Source organism: Limulus polyphemus, unplaced genomic scaffold, assembly GCF_000517525.1.
Source record: "Limulus polyphemus unplaced genomic scaffold, Limulus_polyphemus-2.1.2 Scaffold981, whole genome shotgun sequence".
Classification (NCBI taxonomy): domain Eukaryota; kingdom Metazoa; phylum Arthropoda; class Merostomata; order Xiphosura; family Limulidae; genus Limulus; species Limulus polyphemus.
This window is the reverse complement of record NW_013666591.1, coordinates 273,271-292,333: the sequence shown is the minus strand read 5'-3', so window position 1 is coordinate 292,333 and position 19,063 is coordinate 273,271. Positions and strand designations below refer to the sequence as shown.

The following is a 19,063-nucleotide window of genomic DNA, read 5'->3' as shown; positions in this document are numbered from 1 at the left end:
TGATGAATAGCTGCCTTCCCTTTAGTCTTTCACTGCTAAATCAGGGACGGCTAGCGAAATTTAAACCAATCCATATTTAAACAGCTTTCACTGACTTGTACATAACAAGGTTGTAGTTCGAGTTTTTGATTGGTCAGTTAATCTGTCATTAATTTATCATAACAAGTAGGTAGTTCGAGTTTTTGACTAGTGGGTTAAACTCTCATTAATTTGTCATAAGTTGGTAGCTCGAATGTTTGATTAGTAGATTAATTTTTCACTAATTTTTAATAATAAGTTAGTAGTTCGGTTTTTTGACTGGTAAATTAACCTATCATTTACTTCTCATAATACGTTGGTTTGTAGATCGGGTTTTTGACTAGTGGGTTAACCTTTCATTAACTTGTATATTACAAGGTTGTAGTGCAAGTTTTTGACTAGTAGGTTAACCTCTCATTAACATGTCATAATATGTCGATAATAAAAGTTTTTTGCTAGTGGGTTAACCTTACATTAACTTGTCATAATAAGCTATTAATTCGAGCTTTTTACTAGTAAGTTAACCTCTCATTAAGTTGTAATAATAAGTTGGTTGGTAGAACGGGTTTTTGACTAGTGGGATATCCTTTCATTAACTTTTCATAATAAATTGGTAGTTTGAGTTTTTGACTAGTGGGTTAACATCTCATTAACTTGTCATAATATAGAGGTTTTGACTAGTGGGTTAACTCTTGAGCTAAGTAAGTGAAGCACGTGCCCAGCGTTCAAGAGGTCCTGGGTTTGATCCTGAGCCTATGAGATGCAGAAAACTTAGATTACCATAGAAAAATTTATGCCTAACCTGGAAAAAAAATGTGATAGTTTTGAGTTGTTAAAAAAGAAGACAGAAAGCGATGAAATTGAAATTAATATAGCAATAAATTTATCCATTTCATCAGAAAGGAGCCATCTTGTCTTGACCGTGTTGAAATCTCTTATGCTCTTGGAGGAAGTGACGTAATGGACCTTTGAAAGTTTGTTAATTGGTTTATTTCGTAATTACTTTACACCATTAAGTCGACAGCTGTATTCAGATGTTGTGACCAAACAAAGTAATGTAACCTCAAGCCATTTGAACACTCTATTCATTTTGAATGACAGCTGTTCTTTTAAACTGTTAAGTTAATGTGTCCACTCTTAGCTCGAAAACCCTGTAGATAAAGTCGTATCATACAACAACAAAAAACAACTAATTTTGTTTTGATGCAGATGTTAGACAGAAAATGAAGATCCTGTTTTCTTCAATGTTCGTCGTGACCTTCAGCTGTTGATAGAAACGCTGGATAACCCTAATTAGCAGACTAGCAGTTCATTTTAGAATGTATATAACTATCTTCAAAGATGAAGCGTCTATCTACATTACTTACATATCTTGAAGAATGGAGTGCCTTTGTACTGAGAAAGTATATTTATGGATAAAATACCTACCTTTAAAAAGCGGACATATTTTCCAGACACTGATAGGCCCGAGCCTGTTGTATTGACCAAGAACTAATTCCATGTACAACAATGGCAGCGCTCCAAACACAAGCATCAAACTATACGGGATGAGAAAGACGCCTAGAGGTAGATAAAAACAAGATCTTACTCTATAACACCATCACTTTAATCAAAGATAAAATTACAATTCTACTAAAATACACGTTTACCAATAATAATGGAACTTTTTATAGAATATGTTATGGTGCTGTATTTGGCTACATATTTTCTTGATTGTGCTGAAGAACATTATTAAAGTACATGTTCAATAGGACAGTCGTTTAGATAATAAAAACAAAACTAGAACCTTAATTGACATTTCACATTAATTACCGGCGCGATACAGAGTAAAATAAAAACCACAACAATTACTTCATGTTTATTATATCCATGCTGCAGAATAACATAGAACCTCAGTAGTTAAGATAATAACTTCTAAGCTGTAGAGCAACATAGAACCTCAGTAGTTAAGATAATAACTTCTAAGCTGAACAGTAACATAGAACCTCAGTAGTTAAGATAATAACGTCTAAGTTGTAGAGTAACATAGAACCTCAGTAGTTAAGATAATAACTTCTAAGCTGTAGAGTAGCATAGAACCTCAGTAGTTAAGATAATAACGTCTAAGCTGTAGAACAACATAGAACCTCAGTAGTTAAGATAATAACTTCTAAGCTGAACAGTAACATTGAACCTCAGTAATTACTATAATTATTTCTAAGGTGTAGAACTTTGAAAAACTTGGGAATAATGTTCGCTAAATTAAAAAAGAGAGGGAATACTTTTTAGATAGTTTTTAAGATCAAAGAAATATTCAATTCTTCTTCTGAAGAGGTTTAAACTAATTAATGGCAGTAAATCATATGAAATAGTTATACTGTGTGTTAGCCAGCTTACCTCCTCCATTCTTATAACAAAGATACGGAAAACGCCAGATGTTCGCCAAGTCCACGGCGAATCCTATAATGGATAACAAAAAATCTGCTTTTTTTCCCCACGTTGGCCGATTGTCTTTCTCTTCCTTAGTAAGAGCGTCTTCAGTTAGGCTAACGGCCAAAGTCCCGTCGGTCAGGTCTGGCAGTTTCGCCGTTAGAACGTCCGTGGTGCTCTCTTGAGCTAGAGGAGCTGAAACAGTGTCAGTGATTAGATCCAACTAAGGTTCTTTCTCCACACCCGGATGTGAATGGTATTTGATTAATGTCTAAAACGGTAATATGAATCAGTGGAATAAATCAAATAGAGACTTTTGGAGTAACTACGATCCCAATAACACAACGTGAAATTCGTAACATATAAAAGGCACACAGGCTAGAGGGTCATATCCGATAACCCTAAAGTTCAGGCGTAGCCAGCCCTCATTTAGAACTACTGTCCAAAAGAAAGACATCCAGTCAGCACTACCGCCGCTACTCTTATCGAATAGCGGGATTGACTGTCGTGTATAGTTATAAAATCCCCAAAGTTGATTAGCGGGGTTACTGTTGTGTATACTTGTAAGTCTTCGAAGTTGAATAGCGGGGTTACTGTTGTGTATACTTGTAAGTCCCCAGAGTTGAATAGTGGGATTGACTATATAATTATAACATCCCCGAAGTTAAATAGCGGGGGTTACTGTTGTGTATATTTGTAAGTCCCCAAAGTTGAATAGCGGGGTTACTGTTATGTATACTTGTAAGTCCCCAAAGTTGAATAGCGGGGTTACTGTTGTGTATACTTGTAAGTCCCCGAAGTTAACTAGCGGGATTACTGTTGTGTATACTTGTAAGTCCCCAAAGTTGAATAGCGGGGTTACTGTTGAGTATACTTGTAAGTCCCCAAAGTTAACTAGCGGGATTACTGTTGTGTATACTTGTAAGTCCCCAAAGTTAACTAGCGGGATTACTGTTGTGTATACTCGTAAGTCCCCAAAGTTGAATAGCGGGATTACTGTTGTGTATACTTGTAAGTCCCCAAAGTTAACTAGCGGGATTACTGTTGTGTATACTTGTAAGTCCCCAAAGTTAACTAGCGGGATTACTGTTGTGTATACTTGTAAGTCCCCAAAGTTAACTAGCGGGATTACTGTTGTGTATAATTATAAAGTTCTCAAAACTGCAAGTGGAGAGAATTTTATGCGACATACTGCGGCTCGAACTGTGGATTTATTAATCTGCCTTTGGGCATAGTTACTTATTGGCCACGCCCGACCTAGCTGGTATAAATTTCATTTCAGTCATCGTGTACTTCTAATCGGAAATTATTATTTCATTCAAAATATTTGTTCGAAAGAAGCTTTCACCTTGTTATTATAAAAGTATGTATTTAACACAATAACCTCTTCTGGGTTATAAAACCACATGTGCAACTTCTTTCCTATTTAACACAAGAAAGTAGTTCATTTCTTTCTCACCATACATAGTAAATATTTCGATCATTTTAAAACAAACAAATTAAAAGAAAATATATTAATCTCAAATTTATTTACTTTAATACATTGATTATATAGTTAGCCTAATTTACCAAAGTATTAAAGATTATATTGCTACCATCGAATTGGAAATATAAAATAATAAAACTGTACTCAGAATAATTATTTTTACTATTACGCACAACTTTAAACTGCGTTTCTGCTAATGTAACTGCTTATATTTACATTATGATTTTATTCTTCTCGTTTAATGGAAGTTATCAGTTTTGTAACATGTATATCTCAGAGAATTAGGGTATAACAGATGTATTAAACTGAAAAAAGAAAAAGGTAAAAATGATACAAATAGTTTCTTCTTATTATTATTATTTGGTAGATATTTGGGAAATTTACAAAATAAGAAATTTTCCAGTCCTGTGGTGTTCAGAGAACTGAGTCCCTCTTTGCCCAAATAGTTTAAACAATCTTGAAATAAACTGATGTAAATAAATCATGTTTTGTTATGGTATAAACGCCTTTATAAAGATGGCAAAGCATGATTATAATTAACTATACTTGTCATAAGGCATTGGTATTAGGCCTATTATATTTTTAACATTGCATTCTATATTTAGTCCCTTGTGAATTTTCAACAATTAGAAGATTATATGATATTAGTGTTCCAACCACACTATATTCACTATATCCATAGCGGACGACACGTTTCGGTCAATCTCACCTTATACAGAAGTATTCATTTGTTAACTACAGTTCCGCATTGTTTTCCAAACTTGACTTACACAAGAGTTTTATTGCATATTGTATGAATAGTTTACGAATGGTTGAATTGATTAATTTACTTACACAACTCATTAGCTCACTCGCACCTTTATTTAGAATATTGTTGTTAAAAACGAACTGTTAAAGCAAATGGTAGGGTTCTACTAATTAATACCCTGTATATAATAGTGTTTGAATATACTTTTAAGCGTCCATGTTTGTTTGTTTTTTTTTACATTCTAGATTAATTTGTTATATATAACGGAGGCTCATGGGATATCTTATCAACTCAACCATTAAAAACCTTCTCTGTATTTCTATTTTGAGCACTACCTGCCTACAGTGCAAGGTGGCTAGGCTAAGGGCAGGCATTATGGGCTGGAGTATCGACACCAAATTTTAAATATCAAATCTATTTTGATTTTACGAAGTATAGAAGGCTTTGAGTACGATAGACGGTGTATTAGAAAAAGTGTGGAGGTCTCCCTTGTGCAGAAACTTCAAATAATAAATCTCACGACTTATTTGTTTTTTCTTTGTTTTGGTGTCTTTGGTGGTTGTTGTTAAATTTATGTAACTGTGCACAAATATATATTTGTTTATATTAATATGCATTGTAATAATAGTTTTACATCAATTATCTATGAATAAAGTCAGTCTAAACCGCTACATACATTTTAAAAAATAGTTACCTGAGGACTTAGGAGTGCTAGATGACGAGCAGTAGCCTTCGTCTGTCGGAAAATACTTTTTAAAATGCTTTTTATCCTTGCCATTTGAAACATTTTTTCCGTTTACTGTCGGAATGCTTCTTGGGTGATCACTAGATGGCGCTGTAAGTTTTTGATAATCATCAGAATTTTCATCTTTACTTGGTTCCTGTTCAGGATCTCCTGGTTCAGGACTTTCTGACATGTTAAACTAAACTGATGTCGTGTTAGATTCCACTAGCAATGGTCGCCATAAGCTTGAAATCTATTAAAAACGTCAAACAGTGTTCTGAAATTTAAACACAGGCACAGTAAACATTTATCAACTTGGTACAAAAACAAGATATAGAATTCTCAATACTTGAACTGACTAAATGTTTCGGTCAAGTTATTAAGAAGACGCAAGTGTATGATAAGTAAAACAGACAATCTAATGTTATTGTTTCGGTCAAGTTATTGAGAACACGCAAGTGTATGATAAATAAAACAGACCATCTAATTTTATTGTTTCGGGCAAGTTATTGAGAATACGCAAGTATATGATAAGTAAAACAGACCTTCTAATGTTATTGTTTCGGTCAGGTTATTAACAAGAGGTAGTTAGATATAGAAGCAAAACTGATATTCTGAGGTCAGTGTTTCAACAATGCGAAGTTCAAACATGATCAGATCCAAGATATTATGATATTTATTCATATCTTGCTGATTCCACCAATGATACTTATGCTTATTTTGCTGATTCCACCAATGATACTTATGCTTATTTTGCCGATTCCACCAATGATATTTATGCTTATTTTGCTGATTCCACCAATGATATTTATTCTTATTTTGCTGATTCCACCACTACCTTGACCCGCGAAAGTTTGAAATGCTATAAAAGCTTAGATACTTTTAAATTCTCCTAAGCAGGCTGAGTGTCAGACGTGCAAGTAAAAGAGGGTGTGACTGGTGTCTTTGTTACTGAGTTTCTTTTGTAGCTTCTACATTTGTATCTCCCATATTCACTTCTATGAGCATGAAACTTGTTACCAGTATCAAGTATTAGCAGTAATTACTCATTGTGATATTACCTGTCAGTTTACGACACAGTGGTGTCTGACCGACCCTGGCCTAATCTATACCATTACAATTGCATACATTACTCATTACAGCACGTATAAATTAGTTTCAATAATTAATAAATAGTATGATACTTTTACACGTATTTAATTACAAAGTCAACAGATTATTTTTGATACAGGAAAGTGCGAAGGTTGCCAAGTTTTTCTCACACCATACTGATGCCATGACATAATTCTGGAAAGGTCTATAGGTGTTTAAGCCAGTTCACTAAGAAGACACAGGGGAATTATAAATAAATCTGATCTTCTGAAGTTGATGTTTCAGTCAGGTTACTGAGACCAGGTAAGGAGTATGATATGTAAATCTAATCTTTTGACTAGATATTTTAGTTAGATCACTAATAGAGACAAGTGAATTGTTAACTGTAACTGATTGTCTAATGTTTATGTTTCAGCCAGGATACGAATAAAAGACAATTAGAGTGATATGTAAAAACTGATCTTCTGAAATTAATGTTTCAGCCAGGTTACGATGATGAACCAGCGGAGTGATAAGTAAAACATATTCTGAAGTTAACGACAGGTTACTAAAAAGAGGGAATGAAAAGTAAAAACGATCTACTAAACTTATGGTTTCCCGGTGTGATTGAGAAGAGTCAGAGAAGTAATAGGTAAACTATTTTTGAAGTTAAAGTTTCAGCTGTGTTATTAAAAAAAGACAACTGGAGTGACAAATAAAAACTGATCTTCGGAGTGAAAGTTTCACTCATGCTACAAAGAAAAGGTAATGGAGTGATAAGTAAGACTGATCTTCTGAGGGCAATGTTTAAATCATTTTATTAAAGAGAGATAAGTTGGTTGATGAGTGAACCTGAACTCCTGGGGTGAATGTTTCAACCAGATTACTAAGAGGCAGTAAACTTAGCAGAAAATCAAGTGGAATACAAACTAAAATTGATATTCTGATGTTGACGTTTCAACCAGATCACTAAGAGGCAGTGAACTTATCAGAAAGTGAAAAGTAAACCTGAGTATCTGAACCTGATGATTCAACGTGGTTATTTAATATCCTGCATGGGAGTGGTCATTAAATCTGGGTATCTAAATTATGTACAGCTATGTTTATATCACCATAATGTCCCCTTTTCCATCAAGTAACACTTTATACACAATTACATAAACCTTAATTTCACCACTTACCACTGTATGTCTATTGTAAACCCCGTCACTACTATGTGCTACACTTTTCACTGTAAGAAAAATCGTAAAATCCCTTGTGTACCACAATGTTTACACCTATTTATCATTGTTTCACTCTTTAGACCAGTGGTTCCCAAACTGTGTTTCGTGGTACCCCAGGGTTCTTTGAGGGAACAAAATCAGCATTGACTGATACAGTTTATATAGAACTGCACTGACAGAAGTAAGTATTCTCTCTTTATAGTCTTGCATGAATCATACTTTTTATGATGTTCCGTGAAGAATAGTTTTCAACAGAATGGCAGAATATATATAGATATATTTAAAATGGTTCTAGCACTTGAGAAAGTTTGGGAACTACTGCTTTAGACAGTAGAATAGACGTTATTTCTAATATATGTTCCAATGTTTACATTACAGCAGCTCCCTCTCCATCTTGTCCAGTATAATACACCTTATTTCAAATGTGTAACAATATGTTTATATCACAATAAATCCATATCTATCATGAGAAACTCTTTCACCCATAAAATAAACCTTATTTCCGCTGTTTACCATTATCTTTTTATTACAGTAAACCACCTCTACATCACGTGACATTCTACTATGTTTATATGACAGTGAATCCTGTCCGCCTTAGATGTCACTCTTTACAAATTAGATAAGAAACCATATTTCCATTGTGTGCCACTATGCTCGTATCACGGTAAGCAATATCACCATTATGCGCCACTCATTGCCCATTAAATATTCCCCTGTGGGACAGCGGTAAGCCTACTGACTTACAACGCTAAAATCCGGGGTTCGATTCCCCTCGATGGACAGAGCAGGTAGCCAAATGTGGCTTTTCTCAAACACAAACGATTACCCAGTAAAAATATGCATTATTTCTATTGTGTACCACTATATTTATGTCACCGTAAGCCCCCTCTCCATTAATTGATACTCTTTACGTAGTAAAATGAACAATATTTGCATTACCTATCACTTTCTTTATGTCACCATAAACCCCCTCTGCATTAACTGATTCTCTTTACGTAGTAAAATGAACAATATTTGCATTACCTATCAATTTCTTTATATCACCATAAACCCATCTCCATTACTTGACACTCTTTATAAAATAAAATATACCTTATTCTCATTGAATACCACTATATTTATAACACTGTAAGCTCCTCTCTAGTATTTGACACTCTTTACAAAGCAAAAAAGAACAACTTATTTTCACTGTGTACCACTATGTTTACATTACAGTAACTCACTTCACCATGATGTGTCATTCTTTACATTTTGTAGTATTATATTTTTATCGCAGTAACTCCCCTTTCCCTCTCACCCTTGTGTAACGTTCTCTCATTGTAAAAGCCAGGAATCATAAATAAATCCTAGTTCACAGAATCTTAACATTCGCTTAGCAGTTTAGCTTGCCTAGCTGCGGATTGAAATATTCATAGCTCGAGTTTTCATATATCACTGAACACGCTCTGCACTTAAAACTGTAAGAAAGTTTTACCTGTGACATCCAATCCCACAGCCCAGCTTATAGTAGTCGTAGGCGGAGGGTGCTGCTGACTAGTTGCCCTTCTAATAATCAGTAGCTCTAAATTAAGTATGGCAGTGCGTGAACATTGTCCATTGTATTCAATCCACACATGATTGGCCGTTTCTGGTTTAAAATGCCAAATACCAGCCAGTGGTGGCGACCATACTTTCCTAAGAAGCAGCTCTCCCTTCCTTCAACAATCTTTATCGCCAGTGAATCGTGGATTAAGAGCCAAAGCATTGTCTGTACTTTGTCAAAGAAAGGGGTAGTCGTGTTTCTAGTGAAGGGTAATATCATACGAAACAAAAAAGCGGCGAAGAAGAAGCTCAAGATGTAGTGATTTTTAAATTGTAATCCTAGTTAGAGGTTGTTTCATTGAGAGTTTAAAGCGTTGTATTTGCTGTGTATCATTGTGATTCTATGACAGTCAACTTCATCTTCATTGTGGTTGCAGAAAATAAACACCCATCTCTGTTATAGTAAATTCTGTTCCTGACAAACGAGTCCTATTTTCTTATTGAATGTGTCTGTTTAAAACACAATCAATCCAACCTATATTATAATACAATACTAACGTTCCCGCCATTTCACACATTTAGTTTATATTTATTAAATGTTTAGTATCTTGTAGTTCAATAACAACATGAAGGCACTGAATAACATAACATTCAATATAACCTGATAACGAATGATAAACATATAAGTAAAGCGATGATTTCAGTTTGTCTTAAGTAAAATGTCTATAATAAACGAATGTTTACTTCAATCATTTCTTTCACGTTAGATGAATTCTTATTGTTCACTAAGGTGTTAAAGATGTTTGACTCTTAAAATTTGTAAAAATTATTTATCTCTTTCGTTTTATATATATATCGAGAAAACACTGAATATTACTGACATTTCTTTTCTATATTAAACATTCTCAAAGTTCTCGCTGCATAGCAAACAAAAGAAACCTACATGAAATGAGAAAACCGTGATAGTCTTGAATTTGAAGAAAAGCAGTCCCGCAGAGAATACAATTTCCCATTGATATTTTCGCCTTCATCACTCCCACGCACAACAGAAGCTTGTGTACAAGTAAAAATTGTACAGAAACTCCCACGAAAACATAAACACATTAAAGCATCCAACGTCTTGGAGGCAAAGTTATACACTAATGATATTTTCCACATCTCTATTCTCAGAATCTGACGTTTCTTATCTGATAAATCACAACAGTTTATACTTCTACAGGCAGGTGCTTACATCTTGGGATAATTTAGACCATCTTAACTTCTCTGATATTTATATACGACAACGGACCTTCGTCAATTTTCTGATATTTACACAAGATAGTTTTATGGTCCATAAGCTTTATACATATTTAGTGTTTTTATAGGATAGGATATTTTGTTTGTATGTTTTAGGTATTCGCGCAAAGCTACACAAAGGCTACCGCACTTAATTTTGATCCGATAGAGAAAATACTGCTATTGAACAACAACCACCGCCACCTCTTGGACTAAACTGATCGAATAGTAGGTTTTGACCATCACTCTTGTAAAGCATCCAAGGCCTCAAGACGCGTAAAATGGAATATGAAGCTCAAACCCCGACAGACTAGGCCACGCTCGGTCCTTCTGTAAGTCACATTCTCCTTGCATCTCTGATGCTGATAATTTTACGAATTATTCTCTCTTTACTAGTATGATTTCTATATATTAATGGTCGACCCCCCTTTCTACATTCTTTGTATCCCTCTAACTTCTCCGCTGTATAGGGTTATTGAAGACTTAGAAACTCCTAGGTTATTTTATATGTTTACCATTAAAGTTAGAAGATCCAGATTTATCAACTATCTTACACGATCATCAGAGAAGTTAGGAAGGCCTGAAACATCAATTTCCACAAAGAAAATTCGGAGAAGTGAACACACAGATAGACCTAACTTTCTTTTTAGAATTAATGCATAGGATTGAGTACATTATATTGAAACGACTTTGTAAATGCAAATCAGCAAGTCGGGTGAGAACAACAACCGATATAAAGTCGAAGTGTAAGAGATGTATCAAAACTAAATTTCGAGAGTGTATAGAGTTAGTAGATGGTGTGATGCCACTGAAAACTGATCGTCTTTTGGAAGGGCATGTGGCAGCTGTTCCTGACGCAAAATATTCATACATTGAGACCATAAAAAATGTGTTGAGATCGTAAATTTAGAATTTCCAAGATGGTTATAGATTGGATAGTTAAAAAATGTCTTACTAGCAAGCGCCAGGAGGTTAAACCTTTAGTTCAGTTTATAGAGCATTCGCCTGGTATGTGAGAGGTCTTGGATTATAATCTAATGCAAGTAAATTTACTGTAAAAACAAATACAAAGAGATATTCCTTGTATTTAATGGCATTAGAAAACAAAGAAATATTGATCAACTTCGTGTCATCAGAACCATCCAGAAATAGACTTGCAACAAGCTATACACCAACAAAGGTAAGCAAAATATGGGGTTTTGTAACCTTAGAGATTCCACAAACACAAATCTCACTAGCAAAAGCCGAACACGTGCCCCAACAAACATTACACAACATAATCAAGAAGGATCTCCGTCTGGTTGTGTGACTAAAAAATAAGTCAATAACATAAAATAATTAAAATATTTATGAGTACCTCTTAATGAATGGTGATGTATTATCATATCTTATGGTCGTGAGTCACGATGAATCATTGCAATATGCTTTGAGTTGCTCATGAGTCACTAAGCACTGCTCATACCGCCAAGTTGTGAAATACGAACAAATGATCTAGCCTCTCAAGAACTATCATTGTTATTATTTTTCATTAATGGTAGTTAATCATTAATAACCATCACGAATCTAGAGTAAATAATTGATAATTTTATTAATAGATCAAAATAAAACTAATAGAATATAATTGACACAGGTACAGAGACTATTTGTAATATCAGTTAATGGATATAATTTATTGTATATTAAACTCAAATGGATTGGAGAAGATTCTTGCATGGACAAAATGATTTAACCATAGTCAAGATGGCTGCAACATGTTCTACCACTAAAGAGCTAATCCAAATCTACCACACCTACTGGGAATTCATTCAAAATGACTGCTTTATGTTCTAAGTTTTCAATGGCTGATGATCAGGTGTGGAAATATGTATAGTATTTCAATGGCTATGAAGCTGCAGCAAGAATAGTGATCTCCAATTGTCTTGGCATGCCTTGCAACATAATTCACACCCTACCTTGCCAAAACTGTGTGACTGCTTTCTCCCATTAAAAGACATCACTCACAGGCTTCTGCAAAGGGAGATTAATATGTGTTTCCACACCAACCCTAAATCCATGTAGCTATGCATGTATTGGTGATGAAGACAAAACCAGTAAATTTGGCAGTCTCTATCCATGAGTCTACAAGCAGATGGCCATAGTCATATGATATCTTGCATCCAGGGGTGCTTACTTATTGTGACTTACCAATTTTATTTACCCTGCATAAGGAATGGCTAAAAAAAGATGTCCTAAACCCATGCTCTCTCCCTTTCTCCGGGCTGGATAGCCACATCAAGCTGGGCCACTTTTCCTGCAGTTGAAAATATAAAAATAACAATGGCAATGATTTTTGTAAAATTAAACATTCGCACCTTAAAGTCATAACACAGAGCAGAATTTGGGAAGTCAAAAACCAGTGGTGGCAAGACAAAGCAAAAGAGATTCAGCACTGTGCTGGTAAACAAGACATGCTCCTTCTTTCGAGCAATAAAAACCATTTATGGCCCAACTTCTCGTAGCTTTAATAACCTATGATCACAGGATGGCTTGACACTCCGGAAAGATAACAAAACCATCCATACTCGATGGAAGAGCACTTTGAAATGCTCCTGAACCATGAGTCGACTGTAGCAGATGCCTTCAATAACTCCATCCTCCAACACCCTGAAAGAAATATTCCTTGCCAACCATCCTACCCTAGAAGAAGTTTTGTGGACCGTTACAAAAGCCGAGAACAACAAAGCTATAGGACCAGATGACATTCCTGCTGAAATATTCAAGGCTTGTAGCAGTAAACAGATGATAAATTACAAAATCTTATTCTTCAAATCTGGAACAAAGAGGAGATTCCAGAGGTCATGAAAAATGCAAACATAGTTACTATTTTCAAGAAAGGTGACAAGCTATTTTGTGGGCATTATCAAGGTTATTGCCATCCTCTCTTTCTATCTATATATAAAGAAAATATTTGCCCACATACTTCCCAGTTGCCTTCATCCTTTTGCTGAGGATATCCTCTCAGAATCTCAATGTGGCTTTAATCCATCCTATGGGGTGGCTGATATGATCTTTGTTGCCTGTTAGATTCAAGAAAACTTCAGGAACAACAATAAGACCCACACATGGCTTTCAATGACCTCACTAAAGCTTTTGATTCTGCCAATTATGAAGCCTTAAGAAGGTGCTGGTCAAATGTGGTTGCTCTGAAAAACACATCAAGGTATTGAGACTGCCCTCTTCACCATTCGTACTGAGGTCAAGCAAGGTTGTGCCATTGCTCTAATTCTTATTCCATTTTTCTGACTATCATCCCATTTGTAACCAAGAACCGTCTCCCTCTTGCAATTACTATTGATTATCATATAGACAGAGAACTCTTCAACCAAAGTGTCTCAATATCCATCCTTGACCTTCAATATACAGATGACTGCTCCATCCTTGCACATTCTGAAGAAGACCTCCAAACTCTATGGAATCTCTTTCCAGAAGTCTACTAAACCTTGGACCTTTCCTCCAACATATAAAAACACATTCCAGTATTTTTTTTTACATACACTTCAACACGTGTGTAATGAGATATCTTGTGGTAAAGACTTTAGCATTTTTAGTTCAACAGAGAACGAAGAAATGTTGCGAATCCAAGGATCGTATTGGTTAGAGATTTAAATATTCAAGTTTGGTGCATAAGAAAACAAAATCAGGAAAGAGAGAGGACAACTTGAAACTTTGAATACCACATTGTCGTTATCTGGAAACAAGAGTTGAACACAATAAAGAAAACCAATACCCATTATCACATTATGCTGTTAAAAAGTGAGCTTACAACACTCTCCTTTACCAGTAACAAACTATTTTCTTAAGCAATACATTTAGAATATCTTTCACAACCACTTAAGTCATTATTTTGTTATAACTTCAGAAAAAATCTAATTGCATATTTTGTTAGAAAATGAATATAGTGTGCCAACTTCAAATGCCAATGCTTTATACTGTTTGAAATAAATCTATAAAACCGACCCATATACATGGTTGAGTATATTAAAATGATTTTGAATAAGTAAATCAGAAAGTCAAGTGCAAAGCTAATATAATGTTGTGGTGTAACAGTACATATCAGAACTACATTTTGACTGTGTTTGGTATTTCATAGTTAATGTGATGCAAACAGACATATATAGCTTTTGGGTATGGTATGTAATAGCATCTTCTAATGCAAAAATTAATACACTCAGATCATAGATATTGGCTCAGATGGGGAATTAGAAGTTCTAGGACGAGAATATTTTTTGTATTTAATGGCATTGGAAAATAAAGAAATATGAATAAATTTGAAGTACAGGACAATGCAAAATGAGACCTGGAAAACGTCGTACCTCTACAGTGGAAAGCAAAGTGCTGCATCTAGTAACACTTGAAAAACCACGAAAACAAAGGTCAGTGGCAAAAGCTGTCCATGAGCCCCAAGCAATAGTATGAAGTATAATCAAGAAGAATCTCCTTCTGCAAACAAAACCAACTGGATAAGCAAGATAAGACTTACAATTCATTCATTGCATACCTCATGTAACTGGATAATAAAATGAGTATTCATGCTATTCCGTACACAGAATGTTTGTTTGATCAGACTGTTGAAACTGGCATTGTGAAACAGCTATTCTAGTTGGGTTATGGAAACCCTGCACGGAGAAATGATGTGCTTTTGATGACGCAGATTTATGATAGAGCCATTTTCAATGGAGGAATATTTTCAAAATAAGCTTTAATGACACAGAACATGACCAGATGTGACAAATGGACTGTAAAAACTTGGTGAAGTTCCATAATCATTTTATTATAATGAACTCATTCCTCTGTTTTAGCAAACAATTATATTACAAACCACGTTCACTATCACGTTATCATACCATAAAATGTGCATAGATCTTATCCATTAGTGCAGAACACTATCCTTAAAATCTAGGAACTTGTTTTTTCATAACGTTTTGGTCATCTTCCTAAAAAATAACAGATTAATCTGGTATAAAAGTATTAGAACATTGACCACATCGCAACGGGAATTAACCCCCAGTGGCTCAGCGGTAAATTTGTAGACTTACAATGCTAAAATTGAAGGTTTGATACCAGTGGTATACTGAGCACAGATAACACATTGTGTAGCTTTGCACTTAACAACAACCGAATCAAACTATATATCATGTGTGTGTTTTTAATAACAAAGCCACATTGGGCCGTCTGCTTTGCCCAGCTAGGAGAATTGAACCCCTGATTTTAGTGTTGTAAATCCTTAGACTTACCGCTGTCTCACTGGGGACAACTATAAGGCATTATTCTATCACAAAATGTATTCAACACTAATATAGTAAATTAACTTGCTATAAAACGAATTTGAAAAATCGTCTTTAACTTGTAGCACATTATATTATAGCAAACTTAATCTAGAGAACAGGCCATTTTTTACTGATTCGTTATTCTGCTGAAGACTGAACTTATAACATCAACTACATCCCCAAGCACATTGTTTATAATAGAACAATCTTAAAATATTGATATTATCAGCGAACTGTTTTAATATAGTGATTTTAAGTTATAGCACATGTATCTGTTATGTACACTCTCTGTAGTAGCACATACTTCTCATAAGATGTGTTTAGAAAACTGACTGGAACCATTTACACAATGGTGTTTTTGAAACTAATTCATCCATTGCCATTCCTCCCAGTCTGATAGTAAAGTATGTACTGTTGTTCTACACCGTAATTTATTTTGAACAGGCTTTCTTGAAGGAGGAGGACGAGTCCAATATTAGACTGTGGTATAAACGTTGAAAACTTTCCACACACTCTCCACTTGACCCCCATGGTCAGGTGGTTAGGGCGCTTGACTCGCAATCTGAGGGTCGCGGGTTCGAATCCTCGTCCCACCAAACATGCTCGCCCTTTCAGCCGTGGAGGCGTTATAACGTGACGGTCAATCCCACTATTCGTTGGTAAAAGAGAAGCCCAAGAGTTGGCGGTGGGTGGTGGTGACTAGCTGCCTTCCTTCTAGTCTTCCACTTCTAAATTAGGTACGGCTAGTGCAGATAGCCCTCGTGTAGCTTTGCGCGAAATTTAAAACAAACAAACACTTTCCACTTTACATAGAATCAGATTCAATAATCACGTTTACATAGACTAAAGAAATCCATTATAGTAATGCTGCATCTGGAGACTTGGCAGATGTGTGGTTGAACAAGACTGTCATTGATTCTGAAGTGAGAATTGAAACTTGTGAACCTTTGACTTATGAGCCTCTGTTGTGATATGCAGGCATACCACATGCTTGTCACCCCTGTTTAATGCAGTATTTTTTTTTTAATTTGATACACACAGTTTACCAATGAACGTTGGTTGAGGAAGTACTACGTCTATTTTGTTTTAGTTATCTATTTTCTGGGCCATTAACTTAAGTTTATACTTGTGCCTTCTCCTTGGAGAAATTTGTAAAATTCTACATACTGATTAACGATAGCCAGTGGTCTTTTTCATTTGCAAGTTAGATGAACCCTCAATGATATAAATTCCCTTATTTTTTGAAAGGTAAGCCCAACAGTCACTTGGATTGTGCACACACTAAGAAAAATCTAACATTATTGTTTCATGTCTATAATGCAATTGTTTTGTCAGTCTGGAAGAAGTAGTAGTACTTTTTCTTGATAGATACACATATAGGGAGCTCTTTCTACAAAAAGCACTATATTTTCTGAATACATTACTGTTATAGTTTGAATAAACATAATTTCATTTTGTTATACATTGTTTTCAGTCTCTTACGCTCCTTTAAACTGAGTTAAAGTCAAAGAATTTAGACTTGGCATATTGATAGATTTCCTAATCGAACATCCTTATATTCTGTGGAAACTGATTAACAACGTTATGAAAAATTGATGTGAAGTATTTGTGAAATACAAATACTAAGTATATACATATTTAAATGTTTTCAAGAAGTACAATTTTTTATCTTAGCACATATAACGTATAATATGAAGAAAGTAGCAGATCGAAAATATTATAAGAAAAACGTGGACACTAGTGAGTCACAATAACAAATAAGGAATATACAGGACTGAGGCCCATCACAGGAGTTAGGCAGGAACATTCTGGTCTTGACCTCGAGACGAGAACATTCACAGCTACATACTCGTCCTAGACAGACGTTGTATGTTGAGAAAAACTCAATGGTTAGATAAAAACACGCGTCGAAATGAACCAATGTCATAAAAAAGCAGTTAACAGGACAGCAATGAAAGAAAAGAGTGAAATACTCTTAGTGAAGGGCTGGAGTTACATGGCTTGTCTCCATACACCCTAAGTAATTGTCTTGTATGCTTTCGTCAAAGATATTAGATAAGGGACAGAAATTAGTTCTGAAAGGACCAATAACAAAGTGGCTTTGGTCTGATGGAATAGTCCACTTATTATTGGAAGATCCCACTGTACTAACCGAGTTAAAACTACAATCGGGAAAACACTAAAAATTATGTATATAATTCCGTGTTTCCGACTCCAAACATCGAATTCTTTGCAATTATCAAGTTGACTCCAGAACACAGAAGATGGAAGAACCTACAAATAATGTGTTTATGTTAGAGAACATAATAGGCCTTATTAATGAACACTTAGATCTTCAGAACGAAGAACTCATTGACTTAGAGTTTGTGTTTTCAAGATAACCTTGAGAGTTTCAATATAGATGAAATGCTCAACAATGTATAAATAAAAAAGACTATTTGATTTGTATTCCACATGTAAACTTCCTCGTGTTGGTGGCTTGTGTGCTCCACTCCCAAAAGCACGACCTGAAATCCAAATGCATTTCCCTGTAATGAGTGTAAGGTCAAACTCAATGACTAAGCCCATTACAGGTGGCACACAGGTTGTGTGGAATACAAAATAGAGTAGAATAAGTTAAATTAACTAGACATAAGTAGTCTTACAACATAATAATAAGTAAGTAGACATGGCTACTGCTGGTGGTATAGATACTACTATAGAAGAGGGTGCACGCCCTTGATTTGACAGAAGGGCAGCTATAAATTATGATCCACCCACACAGTTAGATCCAAGAGGTGCTACACACTTAACGGGTGCTATACCCGTGGTCCCACAATAGACTCGACGAGGATGTCGAGGGTTTTATCGATGCTATAAATGAAACTGCTAGAATTTCGGGTTAGATTGATGCTCAAAAAGCAGATATTTTGAGATTGAGAAAAGCGGGGGAAGCAATGCATTACATAAGGGCTTATGATGAGCTGCTTGAAACTGCAGATTTTCAGTATTTAGCATGGAAGTCAGTAGAAGAATACAGAAAGTGAGAAACACCCAATACAATTATGACACAGATATGCAGCTTGACTCAACAACGAGGTGAGTCAGTCAGAGTGTTCGGACATAAGCTACAAGAGCTAGGTAACAGATTATGCAGAGCTTATAAAAACCCAAATGAACTGATGATCCAGAATACCTTAAAATCGTATTGTGAGCGAGGTTTGCTTAGTAACACAGTCTGCAGAAACATAAATAAAGTGAACACACTTAACACAACTTTTATATACTTAATGAAAGTGGCTA

General features: G+C 35.1%; 1 protein-coding gene across 2 annotated transcripts in view; it reads right to left on the bottom strand.

Annotated features, from left to right (window-relative positions):
* The window catches only part of LOC106461534 (sodium-dependent dopamine transporter-like), an 85,974-nt gene that overhangs the window by 46,091 nt on the left and 20,820 nt on the right, over positions 1-19,063 (bottom strand). For both annotated transcript variants that reach the window (XR_002611000.1, NM_001314098.1), the window contains 3 exon segments: positions 5,356-5,638; positions 2,395-2,622; positions 1,447-1,578 (listed from right to left, as the gene is read on the bottom strand). Coding sequence is in view for 1 of the 2 variants with exons in the window: in NM_001314098.1 (NP_001301027.1) it covers positions 1,447-1,578; positions 2,395-2,622; positions 5,356-5,578 (583 nt within the window). In the remaining variant the exon portion in view is untranslated.